Below are 18,279 nucleotides of genomic sequence, written 5' to 3' on the forward strand. Positions count from 1 at the left end.
GGTGGTGGATGCCCCATCCCTGGAAAAATTAAAGGTCAGGTGGGATGAGGCTCTGATCTAGTTGAAGATGTCCCTGCCCATGGCAGAGGGGTTGGACTACATTGGCCTTTATTTCCTCCTAAGTTCTTGTTCAAAGTAATGCAATCCCATGGGAAAATAACAAAGGGGGGGGGGGGGGAAGCGCAGACAGTGAGGCCAGCAATAGTCGCAAGAGAGGGAAAAGTCTTCTTTACAGGACCCTTCCAACACAAATTATTCGATGATGCAGCAGCCCCTCCTAGGAAATGTGAGGGGATGCAGGGTGCGAGCAGGGCCAGCAGCGCCCAGCACTGAGGCACTCCTCGGCCTTCAAGGGGCTCCGCAGCGCGCGACCACCCCGAAGTGCAGGGGGACCCCCGCCGGGGAACAGGCACCGGGAGCCTCGGGATCGGGCAGGGCAGGGCAGGGAAATCCCCCCGGGGCGCGGCAGGGAAGTACCGACGGGGACGCCGGAGAGGCGAGTACTTCCCCCCTGGAAAAACGCCAAGTTCCCTCTCGGCCCGACCTCTTCCCTCCCCTCCGACGCCCCTTCTGGGCGGCCCGAGCAGCTCCGCCCTCCCTGCCAGCGCCGGCGGCGCCCAGCAGGACCAGACCCGTCGGTCGGGCTTTGAGTGGCTGGAAATTCCCGTCCTCGGCGGCTCCTCCCCCGCAGAAATCCCCCGGCCGCGCTGTATATGCGAGGCGCCGCCGCCGCCGCCGCTCACTCGCAGCGCCCGCAGCTCCGCCGCCATGATCAGCGCCCGCCGCGCCGCCGAGCCGCCCGCCATGGATGCCTACGAGCACCCCAAGAAGGAGCGGCAGGCCGCCTTCCCGCTCGACGACCGCCACGACAGCGGCCTGGACTCCATGAAGGAGGAGGAGTACCGGCAGCTGGTGAAGGAGCTGGAGGACATACGGCTGCAGCCCCGCGAGCCGCCCGCCTGGGCGCAGCAGCTGACGGAGGACGGGGACACGTAAGTGGGGGTCGAAAGCGGGGCGCGGGTGGCTCGGACACGGTGGGGAACTCGGCACGGCCGGTCCGGGACAGGATGTGCTGCCGGCGGGGCGGCGCGGGGCTGGGCCGCGCCGGGAGGGAAGGGAGGGGGTGCGGAAAGTCCCTGGAGCGGCGCCAGGAAGAGGCGGCTCCGCGGAAAGCCGCGGAAAGCCCCGGCCGCGCCGAAAGCCCCGGCTTGCGACACCCGCGCGTGACCCGGCCGGGCCTGCCCGCCGGCCCGGGGCTGAACCTGCGGCGGGGGTTAACGCGGGTCGCTGCATTACTCCTTCTTTCCCCCCTGCAGTTTTCTCCACTTGGCCATCATTCACGAGGAAAAAGCCCTGAGCCTGGAGGTGATCCAGCAGGCAGCCGGTGACCGGGCTTTCCTGAACTTCCAGAACAACCTCAGCCAGGTACTTTCACCTCGACAGCCCGAAATCCGGATCAGCCCCTGCCACACCCACACAATCCTTCTGGGGAATTCCCCCAAAAAAGTCCTTTTAAATTTTTTTGTTTTAATTGATGGAATCAATTGAAACAAAGCCTACATTCTGGAAAGTCCCTAGCTGGCTCCAGCCGGTGTTGTACCATGCTTCCTCTCCCCTGAGAGAGTGGCATTGAACGCCCACATTTTTCAAATATGATGCAATGGATTGCATCCCTCTTTACAGAGATGTTAATGATACCCTTCATACCAACTGGCTGTTGGTTTATCCAGAGAGCCCTAAGTTCATCACTTCCAGATGAATGGGCAGCTATACAACAACTTGGGGAGCACGAAGAACTGAGTTTATGGGGAGTGCTTTTATTTGGTGACAAATCACCAAATGATTGAGAGGTCTGCTTGTCCAGATGTTGCTGCCAAGTTCATGGTGTAACTTACATTCTGCTTTTGCTCTTACACTTGCAGACTCCTCTTCACCTGGCAGTGATAACTGATCAACCTGAAATTGCTGAGCATCTTCTGAAGGCTGGATGTGACCTGGAAATCAGGGACTTCCGAGGAAACACCCCCCTGCACATTGCCTGCCAGCAGGGCTCCCTCAGGAGCGTCAGCGTGCTCACACAGTACTGCCAGCCACACCACCTCCTTGCTGTGCTGCAGGCAACCAACTACAACGGTACGGGCACACTCCTCAACAGTCCATCTTGGTGTGCTGCACTGAGGGTAGGGTTGGTCTCCTGTAGATCTGAAAGATCTGTGGAGAGGTGGAGAAGGATTATTACACCCATTTGAGGGCTGAGGAGCCCAAAGCATACAGCACTTCTGACTTCTTTAAAAGGCCACTGTCTTGTAGGCCTTCTTGTTGTTGATTATAGTCTCTTGTGGCTTTGAATTTTGCATTTTTAGTGAGTACCTTTGCCATGCTCCTCCTTTTTTTGGTTTCAATAAGTTCTACTCAAACACTGGAATAAAGCCTCCAGGAAATCTTTCCAAAAGCCATCCCTGTTCATACTCACAGGAAGCTGGGAAGCTCTTCTGGAAAACACCTTTTTGCTATGGATGAATTGCAAAGTTAGATATCATCTTGACTTTTAAGTAATGAGGCATTGAGTTAGACTTACTCAAGTTTTCCTTTTGTTTTGTGTTTTTCAGGACACACATGTCTTCATTTGGCATCTATTCAAGGATACCTGGCTATTGTCGAGTATCTGCTGTCCTTGGGAGCAGATGTAAATGCACAGGTATGTAACGTGTGCTATGAATTTAGCTGAGTGGAGCTCTGTAGTCTGAAGAATCAACAGCTCCATGTGTCTCTGCCTTTCCTAACATGCTAAACCTTATGCTGTTTTCACACAGGAGCCATGCAATGGCAGAACAGCACTACATTTGGCAGTCGATCTGCAGAACTCAGACCTAGTGTCGCTTTTGGTGAAACATGGGGCAGACGTGAACAAAGTGACCTATCAGGGATATTCCCCCTATCAGCTCACATGGGGAAGAGACAACTCAAGCATACAGGAACAGCTGAAGCAGCTGACCACAGCTGACCTGCAGATGTTGCCAGAAAGTGAGGATGAAGAGAGCAGTGAATCGGAGCCTGAATTCACAGAGGATGAAGTAAGTAGATGTTTTCACCTTTTCAAGAGAAGGGGAAAATCCTATCTTGTGCAGGGTTTTTTTAGGTGTCGCTCTTGATAGCATGCCCCAGTGTAACAGATAGTTATACAAAAGATTATGCTATCAACAACCAGCAAAATGGCAGATGGGGCACGCACATAAATAGAGTAACAATAAAATGTAGAACATAACATGAAGGAATGGAGGTTAACTTCATGTGACGTGGTTTTCTGAACACTGTTCTGTAGGTGACACACAACCTCATGAGATAAAATTCAAGTTAGTGGGTGGCTTTCTCCTCCCTAACATTTGTTTTTCTAACATTCTGAGTCCTGCATTAAACAGCATATGTAACCAGTTTGGTGTAGAAATTTTATAAACTGCTGAAGTCTGGGCATGCAGAATTTGGCTGTTATCCCAGAGTAGATATGATACTTTAAGCAAGATTTTTGCATTAACAGCTTTTTGGGTTTTTTTCTTGTAGCTTATATATGATGACTGCCTTATTGGAGGACGACAGCTAGCTTTTTAAAGCAGAGCTTTCTGTGAAAAAAAGTGACTGCATACATATGTATAGAAAAAGGACTTCCTTCATTTAAAAAGAAAGTCGCAACGTGGAGAGAAAAAAAGAGGAGGGAAATACTCCACTGCCCAGCAAGGAGAAGGAGCACATACTTGTAACAGGACAGTTCCAGGATCTGCTTTACGTTTAAATACAGGAGTGGGATGTGTAACATCAGTATAAATCTGTGGTTATTCATATTGCCTGATAAGGAGCCACATAGCCAATCTTCTCAACCGTGCGAAGGTAACAGACTACACATCCAACCTGCTCGTTACAGGGAGCTTTCTTGTGGCATTAAGAGTACTACAGGGAACACATCCTTTCATGGCAAGGTGGACTCCTGCCAACACCCCTTCTCAGAGACTCTGTGCTAATTTGCATTGGGCAGTCCCTGTCCTTACTGACTGACCTCAGCTGCTCTCGGTGGAGTGTCCCAGGTGGAGGAGCCAGACCAAGGGACTGGTGACCTCTTGGTTCTTAGGAGAAAGTAGCAATAATGTTAACTGTGGGCATTGGAAAAGTGTGTTTCACACCATGTGTGTCATAATTGCTACACTTTTTAGCAATTGTATATTGTGTAAATACTGTACATTCTTTGTTTATAATTATTTTGGTACGTGTGAGATATGTATTTATTAAAAAAAGTCAAATTGCTATGCCTATTCTGAAATGGTTCATTGCCCACCTCCCTGAGATCGTGGGAATCCACCTGGTTTGCTTTTTAAGAAACATGTAACACCTAGTAGCCTAATGGGGTCACAGTCTCAGGGGTTTTAGGTGATTCACCTCAGCAGTGATAAGACATCTAAGCAGCTTGCAGCTCAGCCTTCCTGCTGCAGCTAATTTTGGAAGCAGACGTAAGTGTTGTTTCCTGCACCCGCTGCAGCAGGCGGATTGTGGGGCTGGGATTCCCCCTCTCCCCGCACCAGGCTGCCAGCCCACTAGAGAGGGGTTTTTAGGCTGTTTTTGGCAGCACCCACCCACTTGCCCTCATGGCACCATTTGTTCCAGCTCCAGTACTTCACAGCTCCTGCTGGGGGAGGCTGGAGGTTTGCAGCACAGCCCCGTGTCTGCTCACCTCGTGTTTATCACCTGGCCCAGCTTCAGTTTCACACCTTAGGAATTTCCAAAGGGGATTTCCGTGGGAAGAAGGAACATGTCCTGGGAACACGTGTTGCTGCCTTGCACCCCTGAAATTCAGGCAGGGGGCATCCCCACCACTGCAGGAGCTACAGCTCTTGTCCAGTTCCTAGCAGTGAAGGATGTGGCTTTTACCGCTTCAGTTATTCCTCAATTCTCCTGCATTCAGGCAAGAATCACTTGTCCCATGTCCTCTCCTCCACTTTATTATCTGCTGGCAGAGTATCACAGTGCAGCACTACTTCCAGCCAGAGATATTTGAGTCCATTGTGCGTCCATGTAGAGGATGGGGTGTGTAAAGGGTGTTCATGCTGTGCACCCTGGATGGCGTGGGGAGCAGCAGAGCTGCTGACGCAGGATGGAGCTCTGCCAAGAGTTGGCCAGGGGAATTCTGTGCTGCTGGCACCTGGCCCAGCTCAGGCTATTTGAGAACGTCCTGGCCCCAGGTTGCTCAGGGACACCCATTCCTTTTTCTGCCCTGCTCTTCCTGAAGGGTTCCTGACACATGATCTGCTCTAAGGAGCACTCTCTGGGATGAGGAAGAGCACCACAGCTGGCTGTGTGCTTCCTAATTTGCATGGGAGCCAAAGACCATAGTGGAAAGAATTATATAAAATTGTCATCCTGAGTCATTTTTATTTCCTTTCCACTCTCATTGCATGCACATAACCCAGGTATATGCACTGAAACTTTCTTCTGGCAGACCTGGCCACATCTGCATTGCAAACCTGCATTTTCCAGGTGTGGGGCAGGATAAGAATCTGCCAAAACCTTGTTCTTGTTGGGAACTCACCCTGCACTCTGACCAACCACTAAATCTGAGCTGAGAGTAGTGACTGTGGGAGTTGGTTCACTTGCTGCTGCAGGTTTCTCACCAGCAAAGAATCCCAAGTGATTCCACAGCTGGAAATAGAAATGGCAGTGTTCCACTTGCTACATTTCAGCTTCCCCTTGCAAAACAGGAGCTGAACATGCTGACGAGGCCCTCCCTCCAGAGGCATTCACCAACTATAGCTATCAGTGCTCTGAAAGTCCTTGGGTACACGGCTGGACCAGGTATGCAAATATTTAAACAGATACCATCTGAATGCAAATATTTCTCATTAGAAGGCCAGAGGGATGGAGAAAAATGCAGTTATCAGTAGTACCAGGCTGGCCGAGTAGTTGCAGAGGCAGTGGTACTTTCTCTGCTGCCCATTGCAGTATTTAGACAAACAGTATCTACAAAGGCACTGCTATAATCTTACAAGCATTCTGCAATGACTTAAATTAGGCAAACGTTCTCCAACACGAGGAAGTTTTGCAGCTAAACAAATCATTGCCCAAATACCACATGCTGGTTTTGCTACTGTTTGCCTCCACCCGTCATGCAAAAGTAACCACATAACATATGCAGAGGAACCAGGGTAAAGCAAGTAGGACAGAGATTAATGTGAGAATATGTGTTTGTTAGCAAAATAGGTTGGGACATGTTGTGTATTTGTGCGTTGCTAATGCAGGATTACTCATGGGAGAGCTTTGCCTGTTCACGTGATGATATAGGAAGATAATCCACTGTGGGACATCCCCTGGCACCCCCAGTTTTGAACATGAGTCCTTAACTGCTGCACATCCACCCCGGCTCTGCCCTTTCCACACCTATGTCTTTAGAAAGATCTTCCGAGAGTGGTTTTGGTGATGACCTGTCTTCATGCTGTCTTCTTGGCACTTTGGCAGATAGGTTGCATGGTCCCATTTGTAGGACACCGTGCAAGAACACCTTATGCATTTGTTCTTCTAGCACCACCTTTTCCTTATTCAGACAGCATGGCTATTTGCAGAGCATACTAGCTTGTTCTTGCTTCTACTTACTGTCTGTGCCTACCCACACTGTTCCAGGGTTCAAAATTCTGTCCCAGCACTTCTGCCACTTGCCCTGTGTGGTTCTGCAAGCTTCAAGAGCAGCCATGCTGCTGCATATCGAGTTCCTGTGAAGTTCAGATTTTGTTTCCTAACTGGCCCTCTCTCCATTAACCTCCTCACTTTCCTCAGCCCCTGCCAGGCCTGTGTCCTCTGCGTTTATTGCCCTTGGCACTTGTATCGGCCTCTGCCTGTTCTTTTCTCCCTTCCTCCCTTTCCACGTCCCCCCTCCCTCTTCACCTGCAACACCAGCTCATTCACCCGTCATTACATTACACAGCATGAGGTTACATTTTTTTCAGCCTTTCCCTGCTGCCCATTCTTGTAAATTTCTTCCATAATCCCCAAGGGATATTCCCATACTTCCTTATATTGCACACAAAGAACAAAACTTTTCATTTCCTCCCACACCCTCCTTACATTCCAGCTCACTGTAGCCTTTCTCACCCCAACCACAATTAAGACGCCATTTCTCAGCATCAGCTCTGGACTTCTCAAGAACAGATAAAATACAGACTGCCAGGTTGGAGATGTTGCACAGCTGAGCCCAAGGTGTGATTTTTCCTCCAGTAATTCAGAACCCTTCTCTTCCATTCCCTGCAGCTTTGGAAAGTGTAAAAATCAAGGGCAAAAGGCAACCCTTCGCCTAGGGACATGCACAGGATGGCTTTGTGCTCCCACTGGCTCCAGAGACAGCCTGATCTCTGCAGTCCTGAGCAGACACCTTTCACCATCCTCCCCACCTGCTCATTGTGCCACTCTTGGGTTATGGTGTAGCACGCTCCTTGCACACAGCCTGGGCTGTGTGAACTGGTTGACACACAGGTGTGGGTGTCTCTGCCACCTAACAGAGAGAGGTCTAACTTAGAGCCTTAACCTTACTGTCTTCCTCCTCCTCCTTCATCCTTTTGACATTAGGAAGGGGTCCCTACTGACTGCTTAGCATTTTACACACAAAGAACTACAGGTCAAGGCAGGAGCCAACAGACCAACCATGTGTCCTGCATGCAGCTGCTGGACACATCTACCTGCCTGCCCCTGCACGACTTGATGCACCAGAAGGCAGTGAGGCCACCAGGACCCTTAATCTATCCCCAAGAGTGGCAGCCTCGCTACTGCTGACTTTGCCCCACAGCTTCAGTTCAGATTTGGATGAGCAAGATGGCTGAGTGAGTAAAGGAAAAGGTGAAAGCAGAAAAAAAACCAAGGAAAGACACCGTGATCTCCAAGGGGGAGGACAAGAATAGTTTGTGACTAGTTTTAATGGGAAATCTTCGATGATGGACTCTGGGCCAGGCAGAGGCGCAGCACAGATTGTTTTTCTGTGGAAGCTGAGCTGTGAAAATAATTAAGCATCTGGTTGTTCCTAGAAATAAGAATTGCAAAACACGAGTGCAAGAGTGACAGGGAAGAGTCTCTCCCTGGAGGAATGGCTATCCTCCCTTCAAGGGGGTGGAGAAAGGGCTTTTTCCAGCATTGCTGTGCTCCCAGCACCAGCTCTTTGCTGAAGAGTGAGAACTGCACAGCATCCCAAGGGATGAGGGAGCAGGAAAGTCCTGTCCCATATGCAGCCCGGGCTGTTGCTGCACAGCTTCTCCCTCTCCAGCAAATGCCTGTCACAGCTCTGGCATCTCTCACCTCCTTGTCACTTCTCTGAAACATTAACAGGAACAAAAGATTCCCTTTAAATACTGACACATTTATCAGGCCATAATGCAAGAAGTCCAGAGAGCTTGAAACAGAAATTCCCCCAATACCCTGGAGGTTTGACTGCCTGCCCTTGCCATGATCCAGCACTCAGATTTTCCCAGGACTGTCTGCTCATCCAATTTTCCAAACAGGACTTTCCAGTCCCGTCAGAAGAGAGGTGGGATTTTCCCCGCTCACTCCTCTCTGCAGTTTCACCCTGTTACAGCGGCCATGAACCATGGCACTGCCTCCACTGCCTCTCCAGCTGCAGTACAGCCTCCTGCCTACCCACCACCAGCCCCAGGAGCTTCCTTGCTCTGAAGGAACAAGCCTGCACCCCTTTAATTTAAATCCTTTTCCCATTCACAGTTTTAGCTAGCTCAGATTAATTTTCCTGTGCATCTTTCAGGGGGAGCTTTTCACCTCTCCAGCTGAAAGCACAGCGTGAGAAAACGTATGGTTCAAGAAGGAGCCTTGAAACACAAATATTTTTCACATGCATGCACCCCTTGAAGGGCACACAGCTACAATTAGAGTGCAACACTTAGCTGGTTAATTATTACTCCTGGATTTCAGTAGCTTGAAGGAGAGAGTTTCCCAAGGCCCTACAGAAGACTCTGAGTGCTTCAGCAATGCTTTGTTCTCCCTGGGGAGTGCCCAGGGGTCAAGTGAGAGGCATCCCCCCCAGGAGCAGGGAGCAGTGGGAAAAGAGAGCCGGACCTGGTGTTTGCTCCTGCAGTGTGGGAGGACCCGTGCGGTGTTTTTCCTCTGTGCATGGGAAAAGGACACGCCACGCCTCAGTCAAAGCTCTGCATGCGTACTGAGCTGAAGAGGACTGAAAGTCAGGAAGGATGGCTGCCCAGCCTCTGAAGCACACACAATGAAACCACCCTTTTCTTTCCATTTCTTCTGAGTGGATGGGTTTCCATTCCAGCATGCGTCAAGGCTGATGTTTCTGGATTTCTTCCAAAAACGTAGAGCTGACTCCTGGCAGCAGCTTCTCTGAGACGTTTTGCCCTAGCAAACAAACAAACAAGCACTCCCCCAAGCTTCACGGAGGCTGCTTACCCCAGGCTGTGCCAAGCATAGGTTGGGGAAAACACTCTCAAGGCGGGGAATTCAAACCCCCTACTCACCCTTGAGCACACTTGATCTCCACCTCCTCTCTAAAAGTGTACAAACAAGGCTGCTAGAGTAAAAAAAAATTAGTAAAACAACCAACATCTTCTGTCTGTCCTTCCAGACCTCTTCGTGCTCCTGCCTGTGCAGCCTTGTCCCCTGGCAGCAGCAAGCTGAAACACCTGGTGCCAAGCTGCTGGACTACCCCACCGTGGCAGGGGATAGCTCTCAAAGTGCCCTGGCTCCTGCCTTGATAATCACCCTTGCAGGACAGCACTCAGACTTGTGGAGACTGCAATAATGAGGAGGGTTAGCCTCAGAGCTGTGTGGGAGGCTGGCAGGCTTGGCTGCAGTCAGCCAGGTTCAAACAGGCCATCAAACAGAACTAGGGCATGTTCAGCAACTGGAATGGCAAGAAAGCAGCAGTACCACACAAAAGCTAGGTGGGACACCACCAGCAACAGCAGATAAGGTCCACTGCTGATGTGGTCTCAACCCCTTCACAGCCCAGCCATAGCACTTTTCATGCAGAAATGCTTAAGGTTTCCCCACAGCATCCTCTCCTCTGACTCTGTCCCAGAGGAAGGGAAGTGAGCAGGTCCAGGGAAGGGCAGGACTCCAGGACATCTGCCTTCCCTCCCTGAGTGATGACACAAAAGACCAGTTTCTCTTCTCCACACAGCTGGACTGCCAAGGTGATCTGATCACCCACTTCCCTCCATGAGAAACTCCTGTATCTGAGGGACTCGTGAAGTAAGGAACCGATAATTCTGTTTCCTTTTTCAGAGAAGTCCAAGCAAATCAGAAAAGGGAAACCATGTAGGCTATTTGGCAGTTGGCTGCCTTCCATGAGCAGTTCCAGGCACGTGGCACCATGACCAAGGAAGCCTTCCTAGGCATGGTGCTCTGGGAAGCCTCTCCCTAAAAACAGCTTTACTGAGGGGCAGAAGGCTGAGAACAGAGCTGCATTTATGCACTGTACAAAATTAGAGCATCTCATTAGAGTACATGGCAGCTCCCTGCCACAAGTAGGACCACAGACATTTCTTCCAAAGGCATGTGTATATGTGTAGAAAATGTGAGCACAGATGCACTACAGCATCCTGGGAATGAGCGCCAGTATCTCCAAATATTGGAGATGTGTGATATCTGCTTCAAATTTAAGAACAAACTGAATGATTGAAAATAGCCTATTTTTTTTCTGTTTTGCAAAGGAAATCACAGTATCACGGAATATGCTGAGTTGGAAGGGACCCACAAGGGCCATTGAGTCAACTCCTGGCCCTGCACAGGACCACCCCAATAGTCACACCAACAGTGCCTGAGAGTCTTGTCCAAACACTTCTTGAACTGAGTCAGGCTTGGTGCTGTGACCACTTCCCTGGGGAACCTTTTCCAGTGCTCAACCACCCTCTAGGTGAAGAGCCTTTTTCTAATATCCAACCTAAACCTCCCCAGTACAACTTCAGGCCATTCCCTCAAGTCCTGTCCCTGCTCACCACAGAGAAGAGATCAGTGCCCGCCCCTCCTCTTTCCCTCATGAGCCGCTCCCCTTACAGCTTCCCCTCCAGGCCCTTCACCATCCTTGTGGCCCTTCTTTGGGCACTCTCTAACAGCTTAATGTCTTTTTTATGTTGTGGCACCCAAAACTGCCCCCAGCACTTGAGGTGAGGCCACTCCAGAGCAGAGCAGAGTACAGCAGGACAATCCCCTCCCTTTCCCAGCTGGCAATGCTGTGCCTGATGCACCCCAGGACATGCTTAGCCCTCCTAGCTGCCAGGACACTGCTGACTCATATCCAGCTTTTCATCAGCCAGGACCCACAGGTCCTTTCCATGGCACTGCTTTCCAGAATCTCATTCCCCAGTCTGTCTGTACATCCAGGGTTGCCCCATCCCAAGTTCAGAATTCAGCACTTTCCCTTGTTGAACTTCACATGGTTGGTGATTGCCCAGACCTCTAATTTGTCAAGGTGTCTCTGCAGGGCCTCCCTGCCTTCGAGGGAGTTCAACAGCTCCTCCCAGTTTTGGATGATCTGTGAACTTGCTCAGTATCCCTTCCAGTCCTGAGTCCAAGTAGCTTATAAAGAGCACAGGGCCAAGGATGGAGCTCTGTTGAACCCCACCAGTGACAGTCACCAGTCTGATGTCACCCCATTCACTACAGCCCTTTGTGCCCAACCCATGGGCCAGTTGCTCACCCATCACATGATGTGTTTATCCTGCTGTTTGCTGGACATTTTGTCCAGAGGGATCCTGTGAGAGACAGTATTGACAGCTTTACTGAAATCCAGAAGGATTACATCAACCAGCTTCCCCTGGTCAACAAGGTGGGTTACCTGGTCATGAAAAGAAATCAGATTTGATAAGCAAAATTTTCATGAAGCTGTGCTGGCTGTGACAAATGGCTGCATTGTCCTTCAGGTGTTTTTCAATGGCTCCCAGAATAATTTTCTCCATAACTTTGCCATGCACTGAGGTGAGACAGACAGGCCTCTTGTTGACAGGGTCTTCCTTCTTGCCCTTCAAAATCGATACAATGTTCACCAACTTCCAGTCAGCTGAGGCCTCTCCAGGTTCCCAAGGCCACACAAAAAATCATCAAGAGAGATTTTATGATGACATCAGCCAGCTCTTTGAGGATTCTTGGATGAATGCCATCCAGCCCCATAAATTTGTATGAATCCAGCTGGAGCAGCAGACCCCACACAGTTTCAGGGTTGACTGGGGGTTGATCATTCTTACAGTCAGGATCCTCCAGCTCAGGGCACTGAGACCCCCTTGGTCCATCATCTGTGTTGAAGACAGAGGCAAAGAATGCATTACACACCTCTGCCATGTCCCTGTCCCTGTTTGTGAGGTGGCCATCCTCATCCTGTAATGGGCTGATGCTATCTCTACACTGCCTTTTGCCACTAACATATTTGAAAGATTTTAATTGTCCCCCACTGTTCTGGCTTCAACTCCAGCTGAGCTTTGGCTGCACAAATTTTCTCCCTTCAGTGGCAAACAGCATGTCTGTATTCTTCCCATATTGCCTGATCTTGCTTCCACAGGGCATACACCTTCATATTTTTCCTTATTTCCAAAAAAAGATTCCTGTTTCAAGGCCAAGCTGGCCTTCTGCCTTCCCTCCTTAACTTCAGACATTTAGGAATTGCCTGTTCCTGTGCCCTTAGGAGGTGCTGTTTAAAAAGTGGCCAGCACCTGCAAAACCATTTTCCCAGGGGACTTTACTTGTTAATTCCCTGAGCAGCCTGAAGTCTGCTCTCCTCATGTTAAGGTTTTGCTGGAACTTTTTCTCCTCTCAGATGTTTTGCTCTACTTTGTCTCAGTTAGAAACAATGAATTTTAAACAAAATAGTTATGACCAAAACCATATTGAGGACTTCCCAAGTGAAACAGATTACTTCTTTAGACTCACAATACAAGTATTTATTTCAGTTTTTTCTTACTCATTGGAAACTTCAGATGTTTATTTTCTCACTCACCTGAAAAATGTTTTCTCCTAAGCTTTTGTGATTGCAACACAGCAGGATTTCCTCTCCCACTCTTTTCCTGAGTCATGTGAACTGGGCATACCTCCATCCTGGGGCTTACCATGCCATCTCTGGAAAGCCAACCCTCTGATTTGCATCCAATTACCATCTATATAATAGCTATTAAACTCTTCATGCTTGCATAGGGGGAAGTCTTCATTTAGCCTTACAGCCAGCAGCCTTCCATCAGGTCTGCTTGGCTCTGCTTTCTCTCGCCCTCACAGCATCCAGCCCTCTTCACACAAACACATCCTATTCCTTCTATGCATTGACTCCACATTTCAGCTGCTCTAAATATACCAGGATGAAAACTCATCTCATGAGAGGTGATATTTTCAAAATTGATCCCAAGGACCCTTTTATTCTGAAGGTTTTGGGGCTGCAAAGCAATCTGCGTCAAGTGTACAGTTTTGGATGGTAAACTGATACTGATTCTGACACCAAACAGTGTACTGCCACAGGACATTTTGCCCATGACTTAGAACATACCTGGAGACTGATTCAACGCACGGTGTGATGCCAGTGTGCATCACCCTGGGAGTGTTAGGTATTTCCCATGCAGATGCTTTCATTCAGCAACAAAGCAAACTCAGCTCAGTGTCCTCTTCCTGGAGGCAAGTCCCTGGTGTTATAAGCACATTCATCATGAAACACCACCACAGATGGCTTCTCAACATCACCATAAGAAAAATGTAATGTCTCCAGCTATTCTGCTTCACTGACTTTACAGCTGGGCCCTTGAATGCTGTCAGTAGAAATTGCATGTTCCTTGTAAGCACAGGATAAAGGCAGGTCTGTGTAGACTTATGTAATAATTTTGCTAAATGGCACATGAAATCTCATCTTCATCTCCAATCCCCAGGGGTTCTGAGCCCTGTCTCTGAGTACATCAAGGAAATAACTTGGGAGCAGCCTCCCTTCAGGCCGTGGCTGGCCCCCGGCCCGAGCTGAGGTGCGCAGAAATCAGTGAGGATGCTGCTGCTGGGCAAGGTGCCGGCAGTGGCACACATGGTCCTGCCTCTCAGTGTGCCCTCCTTCCCACATGCCTGCCTGCTGGTGCTGCAGGGAGATGGAGAGCTTTTAACCCAGGCTGGGTCTGACCCGGGCCCAGCCAGAGGTGAAGATGGACTCACGCTGCTGCAAACCACCACAAACGGGGTCTTTTCAGGGTGAGCTAAAAAGCAAGTATGCCCTAATGGCAGGACAGACTCTTTTATCACATTTCAATCACTATTTAGCCCAAAGAGCAGTGCTGTGACACATGCAAAGCAGTTGCTGTTTCCTCCTGGTGGCAGCTGAGTCCTCATACGGGACCAGCCATTGGGTACAAGTGCTCCTGACATCAAAGCCCATGGTCAGGGCAGGAGATGTCCCTCCAGTGCCTGGCAATCCAAGCCCTATTCCGTTAGGTGTAAAGGAGCCTTAGTAAACCACAGCAGGAAGTCAAAGACAAGATGTGTGAGATCAGTGAAATGTGCAGAGTATAGTCCAACTCAGCCTCATCAGTCTGTCACTGGAGTGTGGAAATCCAGAGTTCACACATGCACCTACAGTGGATGTAAACAGTCATGACATTCAGAGGCAAGAAGTGTCAAAATGAGAGCAAGCACTGCAAAACCCCTTTAAAGGATTAAAGCAGAGAAGCTCCTTGTGCTTTTAACCTCCGGTGAATGGAGCAGCACACCTCCCCTGAACTGAGCCTCCAAGTGCTCTTCAGAAAGGAAAGTGCAAGCTGGTGCAGTGATAGAGCTGCTTTGCATGGAATTTCATTTTAACTTTTTTTTTTTAATGAAACAGAGGTTAGAAAAAGAAGCAGTGGTGATACATGCAAATATCTTCAAGGCATCAAAGATTCAGCAGGGAGCCCGCTTTGCCCTGTGGTCCCTGAAATATATGATTGTGACTTATGACTGACATGGATTTTGCCGCAATAACTGACTGCTCCGCTGGCTGCAAAGTTAAGTACCTTTATCCCATCAACCAGTTGGGTTTTTTTCACTCCTGTCTTTTTCCACTCAGACAGCAATGAAATATGCACTGAAGATCTGCCCTTAAAATGAGAGCTCGACAGGCATGACTGCCTTACAAGAAGTGTAGAAGGAAGAGGAAATTGTTTGAACTGTGTGTATGTGGCATAAGCTGCACCAAGGTGCAGATAGGATGAGTCTTCTTATATGTGGTGCAGCAGCTGCATCAGTGTCTCTCTCTCTCTTACAGCTGATAGCTAAATAATTTCTTGCAGAGCTGTAATTAAATACCTAATGAATTTGCTCCTGCACAAACCCAGAGCCCTAACCCTTTTGCTAACTGGCAACCTGCTGGCCCTCTGGCCATACCCAGCACCTCACAGATCTCATGTGCAATGCCAGACACACTGCTGGCACAGTTTTGAGAGTCCCCAGAAGGGGCCTCTGCGAGAGCTGTGTGCTTCCAGCATCTGCCAACTGGGACTGAAGATGTCCTGAGAGAAAACCTCCCTTTGAGAAGCCAGGACACAACAGGCTGATCAATACCAAAGGAATGAGGGAGAGGGAAATAGATGTTTTTGCTACAAAAGCAAACAGACAGTAATTTAAATTAGGAATTGCAATAACAACAGTGAGTCTGACCGTATGTGGTATTAGCCACTTAGAATACTAACAGTAAAAATGTTCTAAGTCCCAAAGGGTAAACATAAGGTACAGATAGCCAGTGATCTGTGCTGCAGCATGGGAGGACTCAGTCTGCTCCTTAACACCACTGAGGACAAGAAAGTAAAACATCACCTGTCTTCAAAAGCACCTTTGAGTAATGTGGCACAGACAGGCAATGGCCACGTCTGGCTCCACCTCTGCTGTTCATAATGTGTGTGACTGGGGCAAAGCCACTGCCACCCCTTCCAGCTCTGCTGCTCCTCACCCAGGCAGGCTACACGTGCACCTTAGGGCACCACAAACGAGCAGACACAAAATATTGCTGTAGGACATGGAGTCACAGCCCACACAAGCTTCTGGCCCACAACTTCTCTGCCCCAGCTTTGGACTGCAAACTCACCAGGGCAGGGACTGCCTTTAAATAGGTATTTGCAGAGCTGCCTGGAGCATATGTGCTACTTGTCCTCTCCTCTGCAAAGCCATGAGGAACATGAACTGGTAAAACCATTAGCTACAGTGTTAAAGCAGCTGCAAGCATACCTGCTTTGATTTCTGCTGGGACAGGCAAGATTTGGGCTGCTGTCTATGCACCAGGCCTCTCTCACGTGCTTTAGGCTCTAATAAATTAGCAGACTTCCTCCAGCAGTGTGCAATAAGGTAAGTAGAAGGCTGTGGACTCCAGTAACCAGAGTTATGTGGAAATTCAGGAGGATTCTTGCTGGGCAGGGGCCCTGTGGTACGACAGGTTTCACCTTTGCTCAGCTTTGCTGGCAGACGTACCTCATGCAAATGCTGTTCTCTAAGGTTTCACACTCGGGACTTTCAAAGGGTTCATGCTCTTCAGAAAAAAATGTATAGGATCAGATTTTCCTGTGGCCCCCCAAGTAATTTTATTAATCACTGGGACCAATCTCAAATGTCTTTCAACATAGAGAAATTCCACTTAATCACAATCTGCCCTGCTACGACCTTCTCGGCATCAGATGGAGAAAGAAATGATGCAGCAAGGATCTTAGTCACACTAATGCTGCTTCAAGGCTGAGCTGGGGAATGGGACGTGAATCATCTTTGCCTTTTCTTTCTCTCAAGGGAAGTACAGAAGACAACTGCTGCTCTGAGAGTAAAACACATAAAGCAGTGACAGGTCTTCCTGTGTCCTTCCCATCTCAGGTCCCTGCTGTGTTCTACTTTCCTGCACTTAGCTGTATCTACTGAAAAAGCTCATCCCTCTTTCAAGCTACTCCTTGGAGATTTGTTTACCACATCTTATCAAGTGCAGAGCCACACAGAGCAAACATCCAGAACCAGCTGCCAGCATGAATTGCAAGATATTTTCCAGACAATCCAGTTCCTCCTTACAGAGACCTTTTCTGTGTGTACCGAGGCAAAAGGGCAGTGGACTCCTGTGGTGCTGGCAGAAAAAAGACCAGCTCCTTGGAAAGGTGTGAGCATGGCAATGATAAACGTTGTGTCACCTCACTTCTGTGTGCCTGCCAGCATGCAGGAGTCCACTGAGCCCAGAACATAAAGCAAGGGCTGCCTACACAAGCAAAGGGGAATGCCACGGCCAGAGGTGCACACCCAGCATCAGGCTGGCCAGCACAGCAGGGCAAAGGAGGTCACTCAGGATAACAGGTCATGACAGATCTGTTCCGTGGAAAATTATTTCTGTGGTCTCTGCTTTTGTCCCTCTGATCTGAGGCACACAGAAAGAAGCACAGTCTAGGACAGCAGACTGTCCTTTTCCCATAACAGAATAACTGAGTGAGGCTTACTCCAAGGTACTGTAATACAGGTAGCAGAAACCCATACTGCATAGAAGGACAGAGGGCAGGGGGAAGCAGCTGGAATATTTTGCCCCTCTCCCATCTACTGGAAAATGCATAACCACAATTCCCCATGGGCACAGTCCCTCAGGAGGGGAATAGATATCTTGCTAGAAGAATCCAGCATTTTTAATCTAGATGTGCTTTGAGCAAGGCTTAGGGGACACTTGGATGAAGAGCTGGAGCTCAACTCTACACTAACACTCCCCCACTGCTTCAGCCTTCCCCTTCCTGATGAAACACGGAGATCTTCTGGGGCAGGCTGCCCAGCAGGTCAGCCGTGTCTCCCTGCCAGAGCACCCAGGAGCTGCAGCCCTCACCCCACAGCTGGCAGGCAGTCAGGCTGCTGGGCCTGCCTCTGCAGGCTGCCTGGAAAGCTGGATCTGAGCACAAGGCTTGGGCTCTGCGGCCAGGCAAAGCATGTGACTTGTTGCCAGCAAGTTGGGTCATGGTTTGCTGCAAAACACACACAGTGCATTGCTAGGAAGAAATCCTAGCTGCTCGGGCTAGGCAGGGGTTGCCCTATTTCTGTTTGGGGTTTCCTGGGCTGACAGAAGGTTCCTGTGCTGAGAGAAGCTGCATGCATGTGATAACCTTGGCAGGTTACACTCTTGGGATCTCCGGCACATGAGGGGACAATCTGCCCAGTACAGCCAGGCCACATCAGCTGCACTTTGTGCTGTTGAGAGTCCAGGATTTCCAAACACTCAGGTGACTGGACACAGCTGCTGTTTTGCTGGGGTTGCTCAATGTCAGCTCAGGGTTACTGGTCTGTGCTCAGTGGATCTCATCCAGG

The 18,279-nt window shown here is 49.5% G+C and overlaps 1 protein-coding gene across 1 annotated transcript; it reads left to right on the top strand.

The window, feature by feature from the left end:
* The first annotated feature begins 614 nt into the window (after positions 1 to 614).
* On the top strand, positions 615 to 4,293 carry NFKBIA (NFKB inhibitor alpha). The gene is made up of 6 exons (XM_085061881.1): positions 615 to 992; positions 1,317 to 1,425; positions 1,923 to 2,133; positions 2,610 to 2,698; positions 2,814 to 3,074; positions 3,559 to 4,293. The coding sequence occupies exons 1-6, from the start codon at positions 769 to 771 to the stop codon at positions 3,604 to 3,606; spliced, it is 942 nt and encodes a 313-aa protein (XP_084918007.1). The 5' UTR covers positions 615 to 768; the 3' UTR covers positions 3,607 to 4,293.
* The last annotated feature ends 13,986 nt before the right edge of the window (positions 4,294 to 18,279 follow it).

The sequence above is a fragment of the Lichenostomus cassidix genome, chromosome 5, assembly GCF_008360975.1.
Source record: "Lichenostomus cassidix isolate B80296 chromosome 5, HeHo_3.0, whole genome shotgun sequence".
NCBI classification, from domain to species: domain Eukaryota; kingdom Metazoa; phylum Chordata; class Aves; order Passeriformes; family Meliphagidae; genus Lichenostomus; species Lichenostomus cassidix.